Below are 24905 nucleotides of genomic sequence, written 5' to 3'. Positions count from 1 at the left end.
TATTAGTAATGAAGGAGTAGATCCAAGGACTAGAAATCTAAAAGCACCAATGGGGTGATACTTTTAAAAATATTTTAGCTCAATTATATATATATATATATATATATATGGATGCAGATATAATTTCCTGAGATACGCATTGATATCCGACCTATTTTCACCCCTACACCAAAATGCCTGCTTTTGGTATCACTTTTGAGGTTATGTTAGTTTGAGGGCGAGAATAAAAATTAAAAATCTGATTTCTAGCACGTCTCTCAAATTTGTAGGAATATCTTAAATACTCTTAGCTGCGAATATCAAGCATGCCCCTGCAATTCTATGAATTGAATCAATAAATATTCCTATACCAGTTAGGAACATAATTAGAAGTATCATCAAGATGGGCCAAAATATCAGTTGAATAATAATTTCGTGGGTTAAAATAGTATAACTCACAAATTACAAGGAAAACTTGCCAGCATAATGTAGAGTCAAGGAAGCCTAATGTAACTCTTCTTGTCAAGAAATATATGACAAACTAGGAGCTGCTTGTTTCTTCTCTTACAAACGACAGCAACAACAACGAAGCTTGTTTCACCATTTTCTCTTACTTCCGTTGAACCAGTTTCCAAATTCTTACGTCCGTTGACTTCCATTGAACCGGTTACATCCAGCAGCCAAACTCCTTCCAATGCATTCCATTCTATTGTTGAACCACTAAACCAAAGTCTTGCTTCCATTGCACACATCGTCCCCTTAGCAACTCATTAGCCAAAAAATGGATTTCCCATGCGGGCCAACTATGCTCACCAACATAGCGTGGCACTCGCCATGTCAATGGCAACAATGCATCGGTATCACTGCAACCGGAAAGTATCCAGCGTAACCACACGCCGCCCAATCCGAGTTAAGGACTCCATTTCCCATCCCCTTGCTATTGCATTCTAGCATTCAACGAGTTTGGCATAAAAACTAACTCTCCAGAACTCATTCTTAATATTTTCATTAAACAGAAAAAGGTCATTTCCACGAGATTTAACGGCAAAAGCAAAAAAACAAATGCCGTACTGCATCTGCAGCACAGGCAAGTGCAACTTCATTTGACAAAGTTATGTAAATAATATGGCCAAAACCTGATTAGCCCGGCAACTAAAATTTCAGTAGGAAGTAAAGCCAGCAATATGGAAAAGTAACAAAATTTATGAATGCCCACCATGAAAGAGGGTAAGAATCATGCATACAGGGAACAACAGAACATTTACAGCTACAATAGTTCAAATAACCCCAGTACATACAATTAGCCACATTAGTTCAGGAAGATAATGTGATATTGAAGTAGAGTGAGAAACTAACAATTGCAAATAGAGACCCCAATTTGTGAAATTCCCCTCTACAAGAACAAAGAAAAGATGAAAGAAAGATGAAAGGAAAAAAAGAACAGAAAGGTGGAAAACCAATAATCAATCCCCTCCGAGATGATACATGTTGCTGCTGATTCTTCATTCATACCAGTCCTACCGCCTCTGACTCGAAATGGAAACAATCACAAGGTTCGTAAGTATAAAAATAGACGATCATTCCTACTAAATTATGAAATTAAAAAAAAAAATTCCCAACCAAACCACCAAGCATAAGCATCATCCCATAGTCGTCAATCAGACCGATAGGATCTCACAGAAATATCTGCAATCACAAGCTCAATTAAGCATACAATTGCTGCGACAAATGAGCACACCTCTTCCTCCATAAGCTGTGCTTTCACAGGAAATAATCAGGCGTTCTACGAGTTACATCCGGCTCCCCTCTTCTTGGGGCAGGCTCGAACTGCAAGCCACAAGAGAGCAAAACATCGAAACAAAATTTTGTTGTTGAAATTGCAGCAAAACATCAGATAACAAACTAAAATGAAAATTCATGCTTCACCTGAATAAATGTATGCCCCTTGCAATCGTCAACTTCTAAGATGGAGGCCATATTCCCACATCGGTAGCAATAATTAGGTGCACTAAATATGGTCACCACCTTTTGCTCCTGTATCATGAAACTTGCATCAACAAAAGGAAGTATTGAAGCCCCTGACGTAGATATAAAATTTAACGGAGAAAGAAAAATTACATGTCCCCAGTTGTACCCTTCCATCACTAACTGATGAGCTCTGGCTATCAACTTAAGGTTATTTGTATGGTTGAACTGCTCCGAAATATCCTAAAATTACCCAATTGAACATATCAGAATAGAATAGTTTAATAACAAGCTAGGTGGTGACAATGTCGGTTGCCACAGTGGTAGTGGTCGTGGTGGATAAAAAAGTGTCATACTTGTCCGAAGGTATACCCAGCACCACGAGGAGAAATACCCCAGCCACATCGGTCATCAGGGTCAGACCATAAAAGGTCACACATGGGGCCTTCATGAGGAACTTCTTGGACACGGTCAAAGTTGCGTATGTTATCAAGGGTCTCAATTGACGGTGATAAACCTCCGTGCAAGCAAAATATTTCTGACTCGACCTGGATAGAATTAAGCAATTCAGAAGTGAGCAAGAATGTCAGCTTCAATGTGTATATATTCTCAGCAAGGCAAGTTAATGGAAGATAGTAACAAGAACAAACACAGATTATTATAGTAGACATCAATATTGCTCCAAAATCAAGTATGATAGTCTATAATGTCAAATTATGGTTGTAATCAAGGATGTAATTTCAACTAACTCAGTTATAAAAAAAACTTTGATCAAGTATGAAGCCATCACAAGCAATTTAAGTAGCACTAATGCAAAGAACCAATATATAGCTTAACAAACAAGCTTTCTTATAAAATATTTGTGCATATTGTTAGGTAGGATAATTATGACAGCATCTCTTTAAAGAGCATCAATATAGTTCAAATCCCATAATCGCAATAAATCTACCCGGCACATGTATCTAGCGCACCTGACGCAGGCCATTTCATAAGACAAGTTGTAATATCAAGCAAATAGTTTTACTCAACATATCTGAAACATAATTTAAACAACAAGAAAAAAAGGAAATGTACAGATACAAACCAATGCCGTCAGAGGAAAATAATCAAAAAGATCTGTAAAGATCTTCCAAACATTTGCATTGCCATATCTGCCAAAAGGAAGTGGAAATTAATCTTAGTAAACTTGATATAGAAAAAACAAATTTAGATTGGCAAGCACGACCATGCAAGCCTGCCAGCTTGTTACAAGTTGGGAAATCACGTTTGAAATTTCCAAAACAACAATAAAGAACAATACATATTGCATCATAGTCATTTGCAAGCCCACAAAATTCACCTACTGCACCGCATTGAAATGCTGAGTGCCAGAGATGATCTTCAATTTGACAAGGAAAACCTACATGTCATATGAGACAAACTACAGTGCTAAACCACATCACATAATTCTTGGTATTTCACCCTGCATGATGCAACTTATCTGGTTCGTAAATTGAAACATCAACATCATGCATTTGAAGATATCACCAAAAGTCACCAAGAAACAATATATTCAGTTAATATCATAGCCAAAGAATGCAATGTCAGAATAATAGAATAGAATTGCTCCATTAAGGCATTAACAAATTTCTAGGAAGTAGCAACCAATATATCCCCTCTAGCAATTAGCGTATCTCAAAGACCAAGTCAGAGACACGTCCAAGCAAGTCTGAGAATTCGAAGTGAAACAAACATGTTTAGTTCAATGTTTCAAAAAGTGGCCTTGTATGCGATGCAGTATGTGGTCCGATCGCATATACAGCCGCACATGGGGTAGGCGGCCACATGCGGCATTTTTTTTTTAAGGTGGTATTAAAAAGCAATATTGAATGAGATTGTTTGGTTAATGATTAGACATATACATATCTATTTTCGTACAAGTTTAGTTAACAATAATATATATAAATATAATTATCTTTATATAAATATAATCTAACTATCGCTCTTCTTATTTTAGTAGGTATTTAGCCCTAATATATCTAATATTATGCTTTTAAATATTAGTGAATAATTTTGTAGTTGTTAGATGTTATTAAAATTTCTTTTAAGTGGTTGGCCTGTCATGTGACATAAATGATAGTTTATTGAAAAATTATTATTCTTCATAAAAGTTTAGCATACTACTTTTTAGAACATTACTATTTGTTTGATATTTTTTGTAACATTGCGTTGAAATTCTGTTTACTTCTCAATTTAATAATTCAGAGAACTGTAATTATTAGTTTAGTGGTACATCTGTACATGTGAGGTCTTACTTGAATTAATTATTTTAATTTGTGAATTCTAAATTATTACTTTAATTTATTTAGCTTTGTTAGGAAGCATTTACATATATTTTTAATATCTATAAATATTTTTTAATATTTTAATAACTGGATCGCATATGCATCTGCATATGCGCCCACATACCACATTTTGGAACATTAGTTTAGTTCAAACAAATTCAAACTATCAAAGTGGAAGCCTTCAGTTTAAACAGGATAGCCAAAAGAGAAAAGTGCACCAAAACTTTTGGGTGTTGGGAACGCATCAAATAGAGATACAGCATAATTTGGGATATTGCGATGAAGACTTTGAAAAAAGAGGATAAGTACTTTATAAGTTACTTTTTGAATTAATCTCTTCACATGGCAAAATGTGGTTCACCCTTGACACTTGCTATAGGGATGTAAAACAGGCTGGGCGGCCTCGGGCCGGTCTACAGCACGGCACAAGTACTGTAGCACCCGGGCCTCGGGGCGGTCTACAGCACGGCACAAGTACTGTAGCACCCGTGCCGGGCCAGCCCAGCTCGAGCTTTCGAGCCCTGCTAGGCCTCTCCTCTGGGGCCCGATGGCCCAACCCTGCACGGCATGGCTCGAAACGGACATGGGCCGTGCCGAGTCAAGAAGAGGCGGGCGGCCCAGCCCGGGACCCCAAGGCCCTTGGGCCTTGGAGTCTAAGCTCCTGGGGAGAGGGACTTGGCCCTCCTCCCTAGGAGCTCTCCTCCCAAGGTCTGCCTAGCAGACCTTAGGAGGAGTGGTCTTGGAGCAATGGACCAAAGAATTTATTCTTTGGTCCATTGGACCAAAAACCGATCTCATTTCATTTTTAAAAAATTAAATATTTACTATATTATAATTATTTTTATAAATTTTTAATGATTTAATCAAAATCAAAATATTAATTTAAATGAAAATATTTATTGTTTATATTTTTTAATTTTATACTAAATTTTTAAAAAATATTAAAAAATAAATACTTTAAGAGGCCGGCCTGTGCCTTTTGGACCAAAGGGCCGTGCCGGGGCTTCTGGGCCAAAGGGCCGTGCCGGGGCGGAGGCTAGGCACCTCAGGCCCGGCACAGCCTAGCTAATGTGGGTCGTGCCGGCCAGGCACTGCCCACATTGCACCCCTAACTTGCTAGCCAACCACAGCCCACATTACACCCCCAACTTGCTAGTTGTCATATACATAATCACAAGGCGCACGCTCCTATCATTATAACTATATGTACCAACAATTACGCTGCATGCACTGCTAATTTCTTGACGTACAAGTATAACAAAAATTTAAGCTCAATTTTTGACAGTAAACTCAAATTGGATGTCGTCAAAAATACTGGCAACTAGGGTTAAAGGGTGGTCATAGTAGTAGTGGACAACATATGAAGCCAAGTGGTTGGGCTTAGAACAAGACGGCAAAGTAGATAAAAAAAAATGATCATGAAGGTATGTCATAGAAATGCATTCACAAATTTATTGCGAGCTCAGGTCACTAGATAACTTTCTCATATTTAGATATTGAATATCCAGAGCAGTTTTATCTTCTTCCTGGTAATTGAAACTTAGAAAGCATAGATCCTCCAACGCAACTCAACAAGCATTCAGCAAACAATTAAGAAAGCTATGAGTTCTTTTGTTTTCTCTTGCATAAATCATAACAACTTTCTTGATCTCGAATCTCCCAACCGGCTAAAACCATTGATGAGGAACCATAGTCTTTACGAGTTAGTTGTCTATCATGGGAAGAAGAAGCTCTTCCGCTTCATAGACTCCTTGAACCTACTCCCTAGCAGCCTTGCCAACCTAGCTAAGAATCTATGTCCTGATCTAGGCTCAAAGGGCTCTATCCGATATGAAGATGTGACACTGCCTAATCCAGTCAATATGACTTGTTAGACTACAGGAGACAGGTTCACACAAAGCATAGTTTTTCTGAACATCAAAAGCTATTGAGAAGTTCAAAAAATCTCAAGCAGTAAATCAAGAGCATTAAGATCACTATCTAGTAATTGTAAGGCATTGGTGGCGTTACCACAGATATAAGAAGTCAATGCTGAAAGTTTTCATTCTTTATCCCTAAAACCATCGTATGCAATGACTCTTAACTGTCTTGTGTCTCTTGGCGTGCATCGTGTATTCCAAAAACATTAAGATGATATACAACCAGGCAGATCTTCATGCGCAAATGAACTAAGACTCCATTTGAAACTGCCAAGAGTATGTATTACATGCGATGAGGAAGTGCAATAGGAAAATATCCTTTTTGTATTCATGAGGTAATACGTGTCGTAGATCGCACTGGTTCAGTTATGATATGATTCCTGCAGTTCCACAGGAAAATGGAGGCATGTTTTGACATGCTTTCGCCCCAATTCTTTTTTGGCCTAAATAGTGTTGGCAACCCTCAATACCAAACAAGCCCTAAGTAATGATGAGGATGCGCCATAGATAAATCTATACAAATTCCTACACCATCAAGTATTCACAAAATTTAGGAAGATAAATCGCAAAATCCCATCAACAACTACACACATAGAGACCGGTTGATCAACCGGCATTGACACATGATCTCTTACTTCAGAAAAAACTAGGTATGCTAGATTTAATTATGCGAATATAATTCTGCTTGAATTTACAGATAAGACACCTACAACATGTTAGATGGGCATGTACTTAATAATTTCAATTGCATTTTCTTCAATAGAGTTATTATAAAGATCAGCTAAGGAGCAAAATATTTAAGGACGAACTATAGCAATTTCAGCAGTCAGTGTACCAACAACTCAAGAAAACAATCAGATGAGAAAGTGCAGATAATGACATGTAAAGAAAGAACTCACTTCCGTAAGCACTCATCATAAAACCCATAAACTTGAGTGATCTGCAAATTTGTAAGGAGAACTATTCAGGCAAATAGCTATTTGTCTGATAAGCAATACAGATAAGAAACAAATGGACAGCATTTAGAGGACTATGAAGGGTCATTGTCCTCGGTCTTCACCACATTGATAACAGCGATGATCAGCAAAAACTGAAAAATATGGATCTTAAGCAGTTACCAAAAAAGAAACCTATTACCTGACGACTCTCATGGTTTCCTCTAAGAATCGTAATTCGCTGAGGATAGCGGACCTTCAAAGCCACCAGAAGCTGTTGGGTTGAACAGACTAAATTAGTGCCAGGTAAGATTCTATCAAGTGATACAAAGATGTACTAATCTAACAAATGTGAAAAAGAATGTCCCCTTTAACGAACAGTTCAAAAAATCTGCTTGATGTTGGTTTGAGTGACAAGTAAATCATAATCAATGTTTGGGTGCTCTGTGCCCCCAAGTAGCTTGAATAAAAACTGGTTTAGTTAGCAGAAAGTCTTAAAAACTAATCTCACCCCAGCTGAAGCCACAATATGACTAAAAAAGTGTTATTCCAAAGCCCTTCAGCCTCTCTTTTAATTCTTTCATTGAAAAGCAAATTGAAATCCTCAAGATGGAATGTGATGTCACAAATACCACTTGACTAACTCCTGAACAATTATTCACTACTAGTTCAAACAGTTGACCAGCAAAGAAGAGTAACAAAGCAAGAAACATTAAAAACATCCAATCTGTAGTCAAAAGAGCAACGAAAACAAATATGAAGATACATAGTGAGTCACAGTTTCCATACACATAACACATTACAGATACAAAAACACAACAAAGACTAAGATATATTATTTCCAGGAAGGCAATTTCACTTCATATCTTACATCCATATTTCCAGATTCATTTTTTTTCTTTTTTTAATATGTATCTTTAAATTCAATAGTTGATGTAAAAATTCTAGATATTGGCGTAACTAAGGTGATATATATACACATACAGCATATAAAGGACTCGTGAAATTTGGGATACATTATTCCTAGCTCTGCCCATTTTGTAATTTCATACTTGCTAACTGAAAGAAAAAAAAAGTTATCTTTCAAATTCGAAACCAACAGAAAGGTTGCTGAGAGAATTCGATAGAGTTTCGTGAGGATGAAGAGGGTGGCTGTTAGGAAAGAAGGATGAAAGCATGATAAGGGGCAAAGGAGATGGCTCTCTGTGTGTGTGTGTGTGTGTGTGTGAGAGAGAGAGAGAGAGAGAGAGAGAGATCAGCATTAGAGCTAGGAAAAAAGATGGTATTACCGGGACATTATGAGGTGCAAGAGCTGTGGGCTAAATGAAATTCCACATTGTCCCAGTATAGAGAACCAAAAGTTCAAGTCTACTTTGTCTTTGTGTAGAACAAGAAGATTTTAGTAATACAGACACAGGATTTAATTAACATCCTGCAGTACGCTTGAGAACAGAGAGCATTATCTAACAATGTTCAGCAGACCCAAAAGTTCATCTTCATTGCTAATTAAAATAGGTGGTCCAGATTTTTTACATCTGCAATTTGTTAGCTTCAATGACCATAAAAGTAGTCAAAAAGAAAGAAGGGCAAAAAAAATAAAAATCAACCATGGTGCACAGTGAAAACTCATAAAATTCACCTATAAATAATATGGTAGTGCTCTAGTGAAAACATCTACGAATTGAAGTTCAGCTTCAGATCCATGAACCATGCATATATGTAATATATTCAACAATCAATTCAAGAAACCATCAACTTGAAATGTTATTTATAAAACAGCAGAGTAAACAGATTTTTAGCACTTTCTTACCGTGACAGTTTCAACTGAATAGTACCCACGGTCTACATAATCTCCCATGAATAGGTAATTTGTGTCTGGACACTACCAACAAAGTAAAATATCATCAAACATACAGCAAAAATAAGGACAGCATGTTAGCATGAATTATAAGGAACTATGGCAAGTTACAAGGGAACCAAACTTATGCTAGCACCTTAGCATGTATGCGATTATATTATTCAGAACTTTAGTAGAAACCTAAATATGATAAAGAAAAACAACCAACCTTCCCACCGATTCGAAATAATTCTGCTAGATCATGAAATTGACCATGAATATCACCACATATTGTCACAGGGCTTTTGACAGGCTGCAATAAAAAGAAAATGACTGCTTATTTACACAAACTAAAAGTACATTAGTGCTATCGTTAATATTATCATAATAAAAAAAATTCTTATGTGAAATTTTAGGCACAAATAAAAGATTATATCTACAGGAAACAGCCAGAACCAAGTTTACTTTCCAAACTGGAAGGCAAATATTTACAAGTGTCAGCATTCTCTTGTAGAGAAGATTAAGTCTTCAAGCAAATAGCTAAACAAATTTATTTCCATTTTGTTTCACATAACATGTTAGTAGTTAATGGCTACCGGAATAGGAAGAATATCCACACTTTTGACCATACAAGGGTAGCCAAACTTAAAAGAAGCAGTGATTTGCTACTTGATTAGGAACCTTCCACTTAGCAGTCTTAACTCTTAAGTCTTCATTCAAATGCCAAACGCTCTTGTCATAACCAACAAAATCTCAAAGACGAGACTCATAAAGCAAAGAATATTGAAAGTGCAGCGGTTGAGGATTATCTCCTCCAAGATAGGAAGGTTGCAGAGGAGCAAAAGAGAAGCCATGAGCCAATCCAAGTCTACAACCAGTAATCAAAATGAATTTGTATTTTGCAGCCTATTTCCTACATTAAGTGCATTTATGAAATCACTTTTGCAAGAGCTGTACTCTAAAAAGCAACAGACAGCCATTTGGCACACAAAAAGCCTGATGTTCTGCTAGCAGAAAACTGAAATAACCTCTTCAGCTCTAAAATCAAAAGCTCCATTTCTTCACTGCAATCTTCATTCAATTTCCAACTACAACTTTTAAGATGTCTTTGCCGGCACAACTATTTGTTAAGCTTTATGAGTAGTTAAGGCCTCACAGTGCAATGTAGTGCTAATTTGGTTAACATAAATATCAGTTTGGTTCCAAATAAAATTGTCAAATATAATCGTCAAAGAAAAGATTTTCCAAGGAAAAGTACTTTCCGGGCATTCTTATTCAATTTACAGGAAAAGGAAAAGGGAAAAAAATCCAGAAATAGGCTCTCCGATCGGAGAATGCACTCCTATTTTTCATTTTCATCATTCTAGACAGCCCAAAGCTGGAAACAGTAGAGCAGTCTTCCCTGGAATCAATAAAATGGTTTCTCCCTCAAAAATTTATTTACAGAACCAAACATACAAAAAGACACAATTTTGGGGCCTTTTTAAATGGAATAAACAAATCTTAGCTGCTCTTTTGGCCAGGCTTTGAGCGGTACTTATCTACACTCTTTCTTCTACTATTCCTTTTGCTTCACTACAATACAAATTTATCAGTAACATTCCCACTATTTATCCACCATTATTCATTCTAAAAGGTTCTGCCAGCATTACCAAATTCTTACCCATCAAGATAATCCCTAGCTTGGAAGAAATTAAAGCTTATATATACATATATATACACACACACATATATACAAGATTTATGGAATTTTAACTTTTAACACCAACCAACTGCCCAATTTACCTAACAAACCTACAGAGAAATTAAATATAAATACACGCACAAGATTTATGGAATTTTAACTTTCAACACCAACCAACTGCCCAATTTACCTGAGAAACCTACAGCAAAAGAGAAGCGAACATGTGAACTGACCAATCGACATTCCTAATTGATTGACCTATCAGCCTCGCATTTCATGGTTTCTCAATTTCTTCTTCCATGAAGTTGACCGCACCTTCTAATTACAAGGACCCTCTACTCCTCATGCGTCATTAACACTCTCTTGCACAAGACTCCCCATCGAATTAAATGTTGTCATACCTTTCATTATCGCTTCTTAAATATCTTTCAGTCCACTCTACCACTCAAGGGACCTTTATCTAGAATTAATCACCTTTCATGCCTTCATGGTGCACCACGCTGTCACCATCAAACATGTCCAAGCCATCTTAATCTCATCAATTAGTTTTTCACCCAAAGTGATGAAAACCTAGGCTAGGATGTTAGCATTGAGAAGAACACAAATATATTTTGAATAGCCAAGTCATAATTAAATCCAAAACTTTGAGGAATCACTATTTTCAAGATGATATTTTCCACCCAAAATAACGAGGTATCTTGATGATAAACATAATAGTTTACTGGTGTCAAAGGAAATCGCCTCTTCACAAAAAAAAAGAAAAAGGAGTAATAAAGGAGAAGAGACCACAAATTTAGTACTAGAAGCTTAAAATACACTTGTTCTTGAATCTCTTTTATATGCAGCGGCTAGTGTCATATTTGTGCATTATTTATAAAAGCAAAAACTACCTATAAAGAGAACAGCAGAGGCAGTGATGCAATTAAGATTGTATTGATTGCATTTCTTGGCAGAAAGTAAAAAAGAATACTGAAGAGTCCTTACTTGGACATTGCTCTCTTCCATCAGTATCTCTTTTGCCTTCTCACACAACACTCTAACCTGCATAAGCGACACGCAAACATCAGCCGAGTAATTTACGGTGAACAAGATACATGACGAAATCCATTTGCTGAAGATGAAAATTGATCTGATAAAAGTGAACAAGATACATGATGAAATCCTAGAGATTTAAGTAGTCGCAACATTCATATAATGTAATCAATGATGTGAAGCCAACTATAAAAAGCCAAAATAAAAGTCATTATGCCAACTGGAGTTAAGTAATCTTTGATCAGAAATCTGTAGCATCCACTAAAAAATTGGGCACCAAGCCACCATATGACTCCTTTGAAAAGTTCAAAAGGAAACTTCAGCCAAGTGCCACATTTTCTAGAGACTCTGAGTTCCCTTTACAGAAAATTTGACATCTCCACTCAAAAAAGGCAAAAAATAAGTCAATAAAATTATGGAAGAAGATGGGTCACTATTTTATGTGAACCATGTAACATTTCAGCCTGCAAAGCAGAATTCCTCCTAATACAGTCAACCACCTCCCAAGTGGCGGACCAATGCAAAACCTGAAGATCAACATCAAAAAGCACACCAGCAGCTAGAATATGGCTGCAGCAGTTGCATGTCACTAAAGATTCCAGCGAATTTAACAAACCAGTAAAGATTCCAGCGAATTTAACAAACCAGTGAGATGGCAATATGATTATTTGGGATAAGGACAGCATAGTCCACCTATGGACAAGGCAAGAAGTAACTGTGAAGCTTTGACAGTAATTAGAAAGTTTATATATTGAAATTTACTGGGCCATATTTGACTAAAGTATAGCTTATGGGATCAACCGATTTGACACTTGGAATAAGAATTTTCAAAAGAGAATATCCAATGAAAAAAAGCAAAAAAAATAAACAACAAATAGTGAGGTATCGTATTGTTTAACTGTAAAATATAAGGAACAAAAATTGACACAAAACCAGCATGATACAGATGTGCAGCCGCTCATAGTGCATAGAAATGGCTAATGGTATGTGATATTCAACTCCCTACATTAGGCTTACATGATGCCAACAGGCAATTTCCTACATATAGACTAATCATATAATTAAAGTACGTCTAAGAGAACATTATATAAACAACATAGGCATTTCCACTATTGACATTATAAAACCAATTTTGCAAATAAATCTATTTCACTTAAGGATAATAAAGCATAACGATGTTTTTTTGGCACCAATTAAATTTTATAAGAGCTTGGGATATATTAAAGGATGGGCGCATTTAATCGCATGCACATATGTTGAGTCCAGCCATCAATTGTCCACGCTAAATCTAGACAAAACACTAAGGCCCTTTTTGGATTTCGGAATTAGTTATCCTTGAATAACTTATTCAGCATGAAAATTTTCTTATGTGATTGGATGCAAAAAGCTTGATTTTTGCCTCTTGACAAGCTTTATTCCAAATTTTTGAGCAAGGACCTTTCGTCCAAAATTCATAAGTTGGAATTAGCACATTTGTCAGCGTTGTGATCTAATATTTCATATTGGCTTCAAACAAGTGGGCAGAAAGAAAATACAGGCCCTTGATGAACGAATCAACAAAATTGCAGTATCTGAAGTACAATAACATGCTGTCCAAAGACCGCTCAACTCAGAATCTTATCTTACATAACCGAGAATGGCATATACAAACGGCTAACTGAATGCAACAAGCGAATCTCCACAATGACACATTGACACTACAGAATCTCACAACCTATCTTGACGAGCCAAATAAAGTCTCAGATCTCTCGATATTTCGACAGAACCACGGCAATAACGCCAAAACGAACCATTTCCGCCCAAGAGAGAAGATTACAGAACAGATCCACCACACTTAATGCTTAACCATTTGCAATAACCCCAAGATCGCCGGCACCCCACTATTTACCAAAGCAGAAACCCTAACCCTAGCAAATCGCCCACAAAGCCCCAACTTTTCCGCCACGAAATGCTTGCACCCCTCCCGATCCACCGAAACCCACCTCGATTCGAGCGCCAACAGCGAGAATCGGAGCAAAAACCAAACAAAACGCACAAAAATACTCAAATGGAAAGGAGATCGCGAAGAGGGAGAAAAGGAGCGTCGGGAAAAGAAGAACCTCTGGCTCGGAGAGAGGCTTGCACTGCATGAGCTGCGAGATCTGCTCATCGAGGTTGCCATGGGAGCTCGCGGCCGTCGAATTCGCGCTGCTCATCTTCTTCCTCCCAAACCAGTGCGACGCCCGCGAAACCCTAACCCCAGATCTCGAACCCCTAACTTCCTCTCTCTCTCTCTCTCTCTCTCTCTCTAATAATATGCTTCGGAAGAGGAGGGAAGTAAAGGGAAACCCTCGGGCGCCCTTCGATGGGCTCTATATAAATTTTTGTACTTCTTTTTTGCTCGCCCTGTGTGAGCGATTGAGGGATTTGATTTGTTCGACGAAAAAATGAAAATGATCCTTGCAGTGTCAGGGTGTGCGGCTACGAACAGCATTGCAGCTTTGCCACGTGTCGGAAAGTTAGTGGAAGATGAGGACGAGGAGTCCAAATAAAACAGAATATATAGTTTTTTAAAACATTTTATATATATATATATATATACGGTCCGGCTACTATACTATTATGAGTACGATCGCCCTCGTACTCATAAGTTATTTTCGATGATAGAACTTCCGAATCGACGATCTACACCGTTAAATGTTATTTACAGCATTTAAAACTTCTAGAAATCAAATTTTATAATTTTTCGACATCATTTACCTTATGATCAAGAGGTCAAAAATTTAACAATTTTTAACGGCCGGTATGGGATACTTGCTAATTTAACGATGTAAAAGAATCAGAATTTGTTGAATTTTTGATAGAAAATTCTATTCACTACATAGATAAAGATCAATAACTCCGATCTTAAATTGAAGGATCCGATCATCCTTTTTTAGGACGTCGTTCGATTTTGACCATTCATTTTATGCCCACTTGATGGACTTTATTATTATTTTAAAAATTTACGAAATTTATTTTCTAGAAGTTTCAAATACTCTAGATCATATTTAATGGAGTGGATCGTCGATTCGGAAGCTTCATTATCGAAAACAACTTATGAGTACGAGAGCTCCAATACTCATAATAGTATACTANAGGTCTATATTGTCAAGTCTGCTATTTTTAAATTGTTGGTTGATTTATACCAGTTGTACATCTCTATTTAAACGTATAAAACTACGAAATCTCGCTATATAAAAAGAAACTCTCTATTCATCGTGCGATGGACGAAGCAAATAAAATAAATCTTTGTTTGAATCGACCTTTAAACTTAGTTAATCCTAAGCTTGAACCCTGGAGCCCATGGTTGGTAGTTTGAGAAACGGTAAACGAGATCCCTGCCAGCCAATCTCGCTATAACTATTAACTTTGAAGTATATATATTATTATTTTAAAACATCTTTATTTATACGTTCAATAATCGAAACTTCTCTGTGTATACGTTAATAGGAAATAAAAATAACACGAAAAAAAAATCATACATCCGGGGAGTTTTGAAAAAAAAATGTTTCTCGGATTGTTTAAATATAAACGTATTATCGGGAGAAAAATGTTGCGCTTGCGGATACACCGTAAAAATTCAACATGTGCGGCACAAAGAAAAACATAAAAAATAACGGAGATTAAATTTTTTACCAGATTTTACACTTATATTATTGGCACAAGTTGAATTTTAACGATTGCATCGTGAGCGCACCATTCCTCTATCCCTACGTTTGCCTAGGCCCAACCACCTCGAGGACGGGGTTAGGCGGGGCTACCCTCGTCATTTACCCTCTTTTATTTACCTAAGCCCCGCCCTTTGCCCCACTTAAAATGCTAAGCTCTGCCTAAACCCCGTCTTTTGCCCTTTTTAAAACTGGGCGGGGCTTAGGCGGGGCTTTTAGTAAATATAAAATTTTTTTATAAAGATTTTTTATTACATAAATGTTTTTTCAAGTTTTATATTTATTCAATCATGAGAGTAAAGATTACATAAACTTTAAAAACTTAAAACAAAACTTAAAACTAATTATAAAAACTAAAAATATTAACTATAACAATTTAATATATATTATAATAATTTTTAATAATAAAATATAAAATGTTTTATAATTATTATAATATTAAAATATTTTTTATAATCAACCGCCCCGCCTAAGCCCCGCGGCCGCCCTCCGTCAATGCTCCGCCCCACCTAATACCTTACTTTAAAAATTGGGTAGTGCATATGCCCTGTCCTCCGCCCCGCCCTAAAACGATCAGAGCCCCGCCCTCCGCCCCGCCCGAGGGTGGGGGTCTAGTCGGGGGAAACGTAGGGATATTCCTCTCCTGGTTATATATGTTTATATTTAAACAATCCCAATAAACATTTATAAAAATAAAAACTCCCCCGATTTATACTTTTTCGGGTAAAAATAAGGGAACACAAAAGGAAAAATACCATACCAGCCCTACAGGCGTCTTCCTGGTTGTTTGATTGTGTGGTTTGGTTAGACAGCCAATATACGACTTTTTGGTTGATTAGAACTAAGCAATAAGATAAATGGATTTTCTTTTTTTTAATCAGAACAAGTTCTTCAATTCTGTTATCTATTAATTTGACTTTTTAGAATAAGTTAAGATTTATGTAACTTTATGTAATATCCTCTTAAAAATGACCATTACATCACCTAAGGCGATAAACTCAAAACGACAACAAGTTTGAACCGAACTTCAATTTAAAACTCAGATTTTCAAACAAATTCAAACTCAACACTTAATTAAGTCGGCTTGAACTAGCCCGGTTTAAAGGTTGAGTCCGGTTCAAGCTAAGGTTTAACTTGCCGAACCATTCAGGATAAGATAACGTTAAATATTTGATTTTTTAGGTATTTACTATTAAAGAATTTAGGTTTTTTTTCTAAAAAGATTTTTGTAGGTTTAAACAAATTCCAATTTAAAGTCGTCTAATCTCCAAAGTTCAATATCTGGTTTGAGGGCCTCCATCCTATACATGTATAAGACTGAAATCTAGGTAGGTCGATCCTAGACCTAAACGGCTTACACGTAAGTCTTCACAAACACCGTGTCTAATTACAAAGCCTGCAGGCCTATCCATCTTCTTTAGGCTTGAGAACCTTGATCGGCGGGCTTGGGTACCATTCACGCAGGCGTTCACCAGGACCCGCGAGTTAGGATTTTAAACTTAAATTTTGTTCAAACGCACAAAATCCGAGTGACAATTCTTGGCTTTAGAACTAAAGTTGTCAAAACCTACTAAACCCACGAACTTAAAGTTTTCAACGTATAACCAAAAAGTGACACGTCTCATCTATTCTCCAACAACGGTTTTGGCCCACGAACTTTGGATAAGACCTGCAGATTTTTATGAGACTCCACGTTAAAATTTTACAACCGTAACATAATAACGTCTTCACTCGCGGGGCTTTGGATAATCCCGCGGATTTTCGAGTATTAACAACTTTACTGACCAAAAACTTAAAACCGATGATATCTCCCCGAAACTACCAAGTTTAGATATAGAGACTCGAACATTAATTGTCATAGGTTATGAGGATTGAGAAATGAGAGAGATTCGATCTCACTTATAACATCACTCTATTTAAATATTTTTTCTCTTTTCTTTCATATTAGCACTCTAGAAGAACACGCTTATTCTCAAGAATCATATTTCCAGACCGTCATGAACAGGTGTTTTCATAGTAGTTAACATCTAGATTATAAGAGAATACAACTCTTCAGTCGTCCCTACATCCGTTTGACAGCTTGGAGTTCTGTTTAACTAGCGAACGAAGAAACTCAAAGTTAAAGAGGTTGAGAAGAGTAAAAATAAATAATGCCTAAAGAACCTAAACTAAAATAACGTAAAAATAAAATCTTTAGATTAAGTGGGGGATGATATTGTTTAAGTACTGAATCACCGTAAATGAGGTGTTGTTAATAAATTTAGTATGATTAATTATATAAATTGTTGTAATGAACTATTAATAGTGATCTAAATTATTAAATCTTCATTAAATAATAATTACAACGTTTTATCATATTTAATCGTCGCATTTAATCACTTACGGCGACTTTAAAAGTTGTAAAATATTTTTTACTATGATTTACATTGTTTCATCGTCACGAATAACGATTTATGACGCTGTAAATAAGGCGTTATAAATAAATTCAGTACAATTAATTATATAAATTGTTATAATGAAATATTAACAGCGATTTAAACTATTAAATGGTCGTTTATCCTATTTAATCTTCTCATTTAATCACTTACCGCGATTTACATTATTTCATCGTCGTAAATAACGATTTATAGCAATGATTAGTTATATATTAATAATTATATAGGATAAAAATGAATCTTAATTTTTAAAACTTTAATTTCAAATTTTTAAGCTTTGAATATTAAAATTTTTAATTTGAATATTAAATTTTAAATTTTAAAATTTTAAAATTTTAAATTTTAAATTTTAAAATTAAAAATCAAAAATCAAAAATTTTAAAATTTACATAAAATTTAAAATTTAAATTTTAAATTTTGATGTTTAAAACTTTGAATTTTAAACTATAAATTTTTATTTTTAAATTTAAATCATAGATTTAAATCTTAAATTTTAAAATTTTTAAATTTTAAATTTTAAATTTTAGAATTTTAACTTCTGAATTTTAAATTTTTTTAAATTTATATATATTAACTATCAGAGACCGCATTCACCGTTTCCTGAACCACCACCCATGGGGTCCAGAGTTCAAGCTTAGGATTAATTAAGTGTAAAAGTCGATTCAAATAAAGATTTTTTTATTTTCTTCGCGCATCGTACGATGGAAAGAGAGTTTTTATAAATTTTAACTTAGATTTTATTTTAGTTTTAAAATTTCACACTCAGGATTTTTAATCTATAAACATATAAAATTTTAAACTCAAAGATTTTAATCTATAAATATAATCACCGTAATAAAAATACACGGTACGTGATTATTTGTTGAATTTTAATTGTAAATTAGAGAAAATCGCCGTACAAGGATTACTGTTAAATGTAACCGCCGTAAGTAATATTCACGACGATTATAAAAATCGTTAAAACTGTATCTGTCATAAACCATAGTATACGATAATTTTGAAAACTGCTGTAAGCAACTAGAAAATCGTCGTATTTATTTACAATGATTACTGATTAAAAGATCATCACGGGGAAAATCCAACAGTAAAACTAGGAACACTCCGACCTCGTGCGTCTCTCATACTACTACTACTAGTGCAGCAGCCCCACCTGAGATGTGAGGACGTACACTATTTTCTCCCTTTACTTTAATAACCACCCCCTCTCCCTCTTTTCTTTTCTTCTTCTTCTAACCCTTCTACTTTCTTATCGCTTTTTTCTCTTTTTTTTTGTTTCTTTATACAATGTGTTAAATTTTATTTTCTTTTATTTCTAGATAACGTGATAATATTAATGATCACTTCTCCGAGCACGACACGTCGCCCATCTTTGACATCATCATTAATTATTATTATTTTATAATTTATAAAAAAACATATAGAGTAAACCATGTAGATGGCTTTCAGAGAGTGACATCCGTCGTCTATATTTGGGTTGCTACCTCTCTGCTACCTCTCTCTCTCTCTCTCTCTCATTTTACTGAATAAGATTTATTTTTAATTTACCCTCTTTACTTCTCTGCATACAACTCTCTCTCTTATTTTACCCCTTCTACTCCTCTACATACAACTTTTTCTCTCTCATTTTACCGAGTAAGATTTATTTTTAATTTACCCCCTCTACTTCTCTACATACAACTCTCTTTCTCTCATTTTACCGAGTAAGATTTATTTTTAATTTACCCCCTCTACTTCTCTACATACAACTCTCTTTCTCTCATTTTACCGAGTAAGATTTATTTTTAATTTACTACCTCTACTTTTCTGCATTTAACTCTCTCTCTTATTTTACCGAGTAAGATTTATTTTAAAAAAAAGTTTTAATCCTCCAATACTGTGTAGTCGAATTTCGTAACCCTTAAGTATTTCTCATTATCTATGATCACATCTTCGGGCGCGCTACGCTGCTTATCCTTAACAGTATTACTTTAAATACTTATTATATTTGTTTGTTTTTGTTTAAATAGTATGATTTTTAAATGTTAAATTTATTTATTTGTTTTTATATTTATTCTTTGTTATCTTATATTGGTGTAAACTAACCAATTTTTATATTTTTTATATAATTTTACAAAATCTTACTCTTATGTTGGGTTACCTCTTGTTTCTTTCTCTTGTTTTGCTTTTTTGATATCCTCTTCTTTTAAACTACGTATCTATAGAACTTTTTTATAAACTTTAAAACGCTTTCTTCTTATTGTTTATTGTTTTCCTTTTAAACTTATCCAAGTTTAAGTGTAAATTGATTAGTATATTTTTTTAAATAGGCAGGATAAGAGAAAGGACTAGGTTTAGTCTAAAGAGAATTTTAGTTACTAATATTCTGAACGTTTACCTGTAGTTTTACTAATATGGTGATGTCTTAATCATGCCTTATGTTTTCTTTAACTTTTTTTTCATACTTCCTTATATGTTGCCGGTACAAATTTTAAACTTTCATTTTATCAATCAAAGTCGATAAATAAAAATAAAATTATTCTGAACGGCGATTTAACATTTTTAAATTAAAAAGTGGTCTGAGTTATTGAACATATAATATAAATTGAACAACTACGTTATACTGTTGAATTAGTCACGAGAACTATTAAAATGAAACACTAAATTGAGGTTGTTGTTTCTTTACTTTAGTTACCTTATTTAAGAATCTTCCACATTGAAGTAGGACGTTGATTCTAGTTTTATCATTAGTGAGTAAAAAGTATTCAAACAATCCTTTAATTATATTATTTCTCTTGTGATTAAATTGTTTCTTAAGTTTTCTTATTGTAATTTGTTTATATAACAGTAAGAAAACCTTTGCTGTTTTTTTTTTTTCTTTATTTGGATGTAACTTGTAGTGTAGACGTTAACGTCACGAGACAATTGAAGAAAATTAATCGAGCTGTTAACGAAGGAACAAATTTCAGACCCATCCTTAAAAGTTGAATGTCTTAATGTTTTTGAAGTTTACCTTTATACGATGTGTTTATAGTTACATCGTATATAAATAAGTTCATTAATTATTTTTATTTTTGTGTTTATACTTTTTGAGATTAATACTCCTACTTTCTCATATTAGGATTATTTCGTCTTCTTTAGTGAAAAGTTTTCGGAATGATACTTTAGAAATAACTAAATACACAGTGTAATTTCCTCAAGATCTATAATCACTTTGTATACTTTCTTTATTTTTTACGGTTCGCTCGACCATTTTATGTTGTGGGTTTGGATCACACATGTCTATCAACTTTTCTTTAAGATGGAAAAACGGATTAAACCATATCATTTTATCCTGTTATTATTTAACCATCTTTTAACGTTTTACAAATAATAGAAAAAGTCTTAGTTTTTCAAGAACTACAGGAAACACGAGACCTGTTAACGGAATGAACCGAATATTGAGAAGAACAACTTTAGGCCGTTTCCCTAAACGTTTCGGGAACTATCCTTTTAGTTGTTGGGATCGTTATATCCTGCGGTTGTCGAAAATAAAGGAACTATCATAACATCTCAAACTTTAAAAAAAAACAAAATAAAATGAACATTACAATAAAAATTACTTTTTTTTTTAGGATTGAGATGAAGTTAAAGAAAAATTATGGAGTTAAGATTCTTCTCTTATTTTCGTTTTAATACTCCTTTTTTTTCTTCTTTAGTTTATGCATATCATTTTTATTTTTGTATCGTCAAAAAATGATATATCTATGAGTACTTAGAAAAATCTAGTCGCATATTTAGTTTGAAGTGTTTGTAAGAATGTGGTTTACCACTTCCTTATCGTTCTCAGTGTATTCATTCTTTTTTATCTTTCTGTTTACTATATGTTGTCATCGTTCGTTTTTTTTTTTTTTTTTTTTTTTTTTTTTTTAGTTTGATTTTTTCGTTCGTTTTTGCGGACAGGTCTTTTTCGTTTTGATTTAAAATTTTTCTTTCTTCGTATTTTCATATTCTGAAAACTAGTTACGTTGTTTCCTTACTTATACACTTTGGTACTTCTCTTTTTAGTTGAATTTGACGTTAGTTGGTTTTACGGATGTTTTATAGTTTGATAGTTTTAGTAATCTTCCTCGTATTCGTGCGTTTATCAGTTGTTGTATTTCTAACATATAACATATTGTCAATAACGTTTATAGTACTCGTTTTTTCGATTTGTTATGAACTTTTTGTAGATTACATCTTTTTGCAACGCTCCTTTGATGGATTAATCCCGTATTTTTTAAAGCTTCGTAGTTTTTTAATATTTTGATATTTTCGTTGCCCACATAATTTAACGTTGCCAACTCGAGTATAAAGATTATTTGATTTGATACTACTCTTTTTTTGTTAGTTAGTTAGTTAAGTTCTCTTGAGATAGTTAAAACAAGTTCTCTCAGACGTAGGTAGTTACAAATGTTATTAAAAGTATTATGTTATTAGATTATTTTTATTATATTGTTAATTAGGTTGATTTTTTTTTTTTTTTGAACGTGATTAAACGTTCACCGAGACAACAGAGTAATATTCCTGACTCTTAAACCGTCATATCAATTTGAGAGACGACTGATACAAAAACACACATAAAATTAATGTTTTCATGAGCAATTCAAAGCCCTCTTTTGCTTAATCTTACCTCTAAAATGCGCTAGAAATAAAAAGTGAATTTCATTTATCATTACGCCTAAAAACCTCTCCGGTTATTCATCTCTACCGAAGACTGCGCATAGCCTGAGGCAAGGTTATCGAGCAAAAGTTACCAAGCTGATAGGAACTGGGAAACCGCGATTACCTAAAATCTAAACTGCGTGTCTAAAACTCTATTGACCTATATGTACATAAAATATATACATACACGCACACACCAAAACGTCTAAACCTCTCTCCTACCCAAAGTAGTGCTTAGACGTTGGTTTGGTCCGCTTCGTTTTAACAAACAAACTACAGAGACAGCACGAATTGCGTGACCACGTTAGGCAAGCGTTTAGATTGCCTGCCTAGAAAACAAAAAAACTTTTATTAAAAGTGTTTTTATAATTTAAATATGTTCACGTGGAATGACGTAAACATCGGAATAAAAATATTAAAATTAATAAATGCTATTAAATATGATTAAAGATATATTTATTTAAGAGTAAAAGAAAAGTTAGTTTTAACTGGTCAACTAACAAAGAAATATATATAGGGCGTGTTTGGTTCGCTTTTTTTTTACCATGAAATCGGAATGAGAATGAGTGAATCCATTTATGGGTGTTTGGTACGTGGGAGTCCCATTCCCATTCCCATTCTGATTCCCGAGTGGAATGGGAATCGCTCAATCACCCTTTTTTCAATCCGGCCTAAAAGGCCGGATTGAAAGTTGAATCCGGACGGAATAGATATTTATTCGGATTAAATTTATTTTTTCAACTTTTTTAATTAAAATATGAGTTAAAATTTAAAAATTAAATATATAATTTTAAATTTTAATTTGAACTTAAATTAAAAATTAAAATTTAATCAAGTATTTCGAATCTAACTTATGAATTTGAATTTAAATTAAATTTTAATTTATATAAAGTTCATTCAAATCTTATTTCAAACTTAAATTAAATTTATGAATTAAAATTAAAATTAAAATTATAATTTTAAGTTTGAATTTGAATAAATCAAAATTTAGTTTCATATTTTGAATTATCCACTCAACTTCAAAGTTTAATTTTTTTAAAAAAAATAGATTTAAAATTTTGACATTATTTCAAAATTTTGATGTAAATATTTAATATTTAACATTTAATTTGAATTTAAATTAATATATTATAAAGATAATGTTAGTATATTAATTTGATTATGTTTTTATATCCACTTAAACCAAACACTGATAATAGGAATGATTTATTCCGATTCCGATTCAGGTGATGAACCAAACAGAATTAGGTAATGAGTCATTCCGATTTCGATTCCAGCTTATTTCGATTCCGATTCCGATTCCGACTCCGACTTCGAACCAAACACACCCATAGAGTTCGGTTACTATACTATCGATAATACCAAGCGTTGGTGATATCGAGTTTTCTACCGTTAGATCTACCCCTTTGATCATTTTCATCCGTTAGATCATACTATTCAATTAATCTATAACTCTATATGAATCCCCAATAAGAATGATGACATGGCAAGCTCTCCTTTTTTTAGATTTTTCATATTTTTTAATGATGATTTGAAATATAAATATATATATGCATGTCACTCCATGCATATAACATAATAAAAGTTTTTAATAATGGTTTGAAATATAAATATATATATATATACATGTAACTCCATACATATAACATAATAAAAGTTTTATAAAAAAAAAAAACTATATGAATCCCAAAACTACTACCTCTTCATTTCCCAAAACTGTTTTGAAATATAAATATATAAGCATGTAACTCCATGCATATAACATAATAAAAGAAATAAAACTAAATGAATCCCCAAAACTACTACCTTCTCATCTCCCAAAACTGCTCCTCTCTCACCTCCCAAATACAAAATAGTGGTATGCATGTAATAAAAGCTAGCAATGACCTCTTAGTTATCAAACTTCAAATAAATAATGGTATGCATGTAATAAAAGCCAAGACCTCTTGGTTATTAAAGCTTCGTTGATAGCCTAAAGGAGGATAGAAAGCTTTGCTTTAGAAAGTGAGTCTTTTTATTATTATCATAGCCAATATCATCCCAAAATTTCTGAACTCTTTCTAATTTTATTTATTTATATAAAAGGAAAGAGACTATTCTTGGTCTAAGGCCCTCTTTTATCCTCTTTCGAGAAGACTATAGATGATATTAGGAGATTTTTTCGATACAGAATGGCAAAATGGAGTCATCGGATAAAACTTTCGAATTGTCTAATTGAAGCTGTTAATGCAGATTCCTCTCCTTCTATGTCGGATGAATATGTATTATTTCTCTCTCTCTTTTTTTTTTTTATTGCATATTACTGTTCATGAATAAGTCATTTGAGTTAAACAAGTTTATCGCTTCTTGCGTGCGCCGCTGCTTTTGCTCGCTTTAGCCGCTTGAGCTGCATCTCTCTCTTTTTGGGATCTCTCTCTCTCTCTTCTTCCCTTCTCTTCGAAAGGGTC

General features: G+C 34.0%; 1 protein-coding gene across 2 annotated transcripts; it reads right to left on the bottom strand.

The window, feature by feature from the left end:
- On the bottom strand, positions 1165-14083 carry LOC109715268 (serine/threonine-protein phosphatase PP2A-2 catalytic subunit). 2 transcript variants are annotated; one of them, XM_020240197.1, is made up of 12 exons: positions 13775-14083; positions 11628-11684; positions 9189-9272; positions 8933-9004; positions 7325-7396; positions 7087-7127; positions 3029-3095; positions 2301-2492; positions 2098-2187; positions 1906-2013; positions 1718-1806; positions 1165-1505 (listed from the first exon to the last, which is right to left on the bottom strand). In XM_020240197.1, the coding sequence occupies exons 1-11, from the start codon at positions 13868-13870 to the stop codon at positions 1741-1743; spliced, it is 945 nt and encodes a 314-aa protein (XP_020095786.1). In that variant the 5' UTR covers positions 13871-14083; the 3' UTR covers positions 1165-1505; positions 1718-1740. The 2 variants fall into 2 exon arrangements, with proteins under 2 accessions (XP_020095786.1, XP_020095785.1); XM_020240196.1 differs by having other exon boundaries at positions 1165-1806.

This window comes from Ananas comosus, linkage group 9, assembly GCF_001540865.1.
Source record: "Ananas comosus cultivar F153 linkage group 9, ASM154086v1, whole genome shotgun sequence".
Lineage (NCBI taxonomy): Eukaryota > Viridiplantae > Streptophyta > Magnoliopsida > Poales > Bromeliaceae > Ananas > Ananas comosus.
This window is presented reverse-complemented; position numbering and strand designations above follow the sequence as displayed.

Bases quoted from the DNA above. Each gene is read 5' to 3' on its own strand.
- LOC109715268 (XM_020240196.1), bottom strand. From the start codon at position 13,870: ATGAGCAGCGCGAATTCGACGGCCGCGAGCTCCCATGGCAACCTCGAT. The intron at 9,005-9,188 runs GTTGGTTGTTTT...CTTTGTTGGTAG, and splicing joins TATTTCGAATCGGTGGGAAG to TGTCCAGACACAAATTACCT. The intron at 2,014-2,097 runs GTAATTTTTCTT...TTCATGATACAG, and splicing joins AAGGGTACAACTGGGGACAT to GAGCAAAAGGTGGTGACCAT.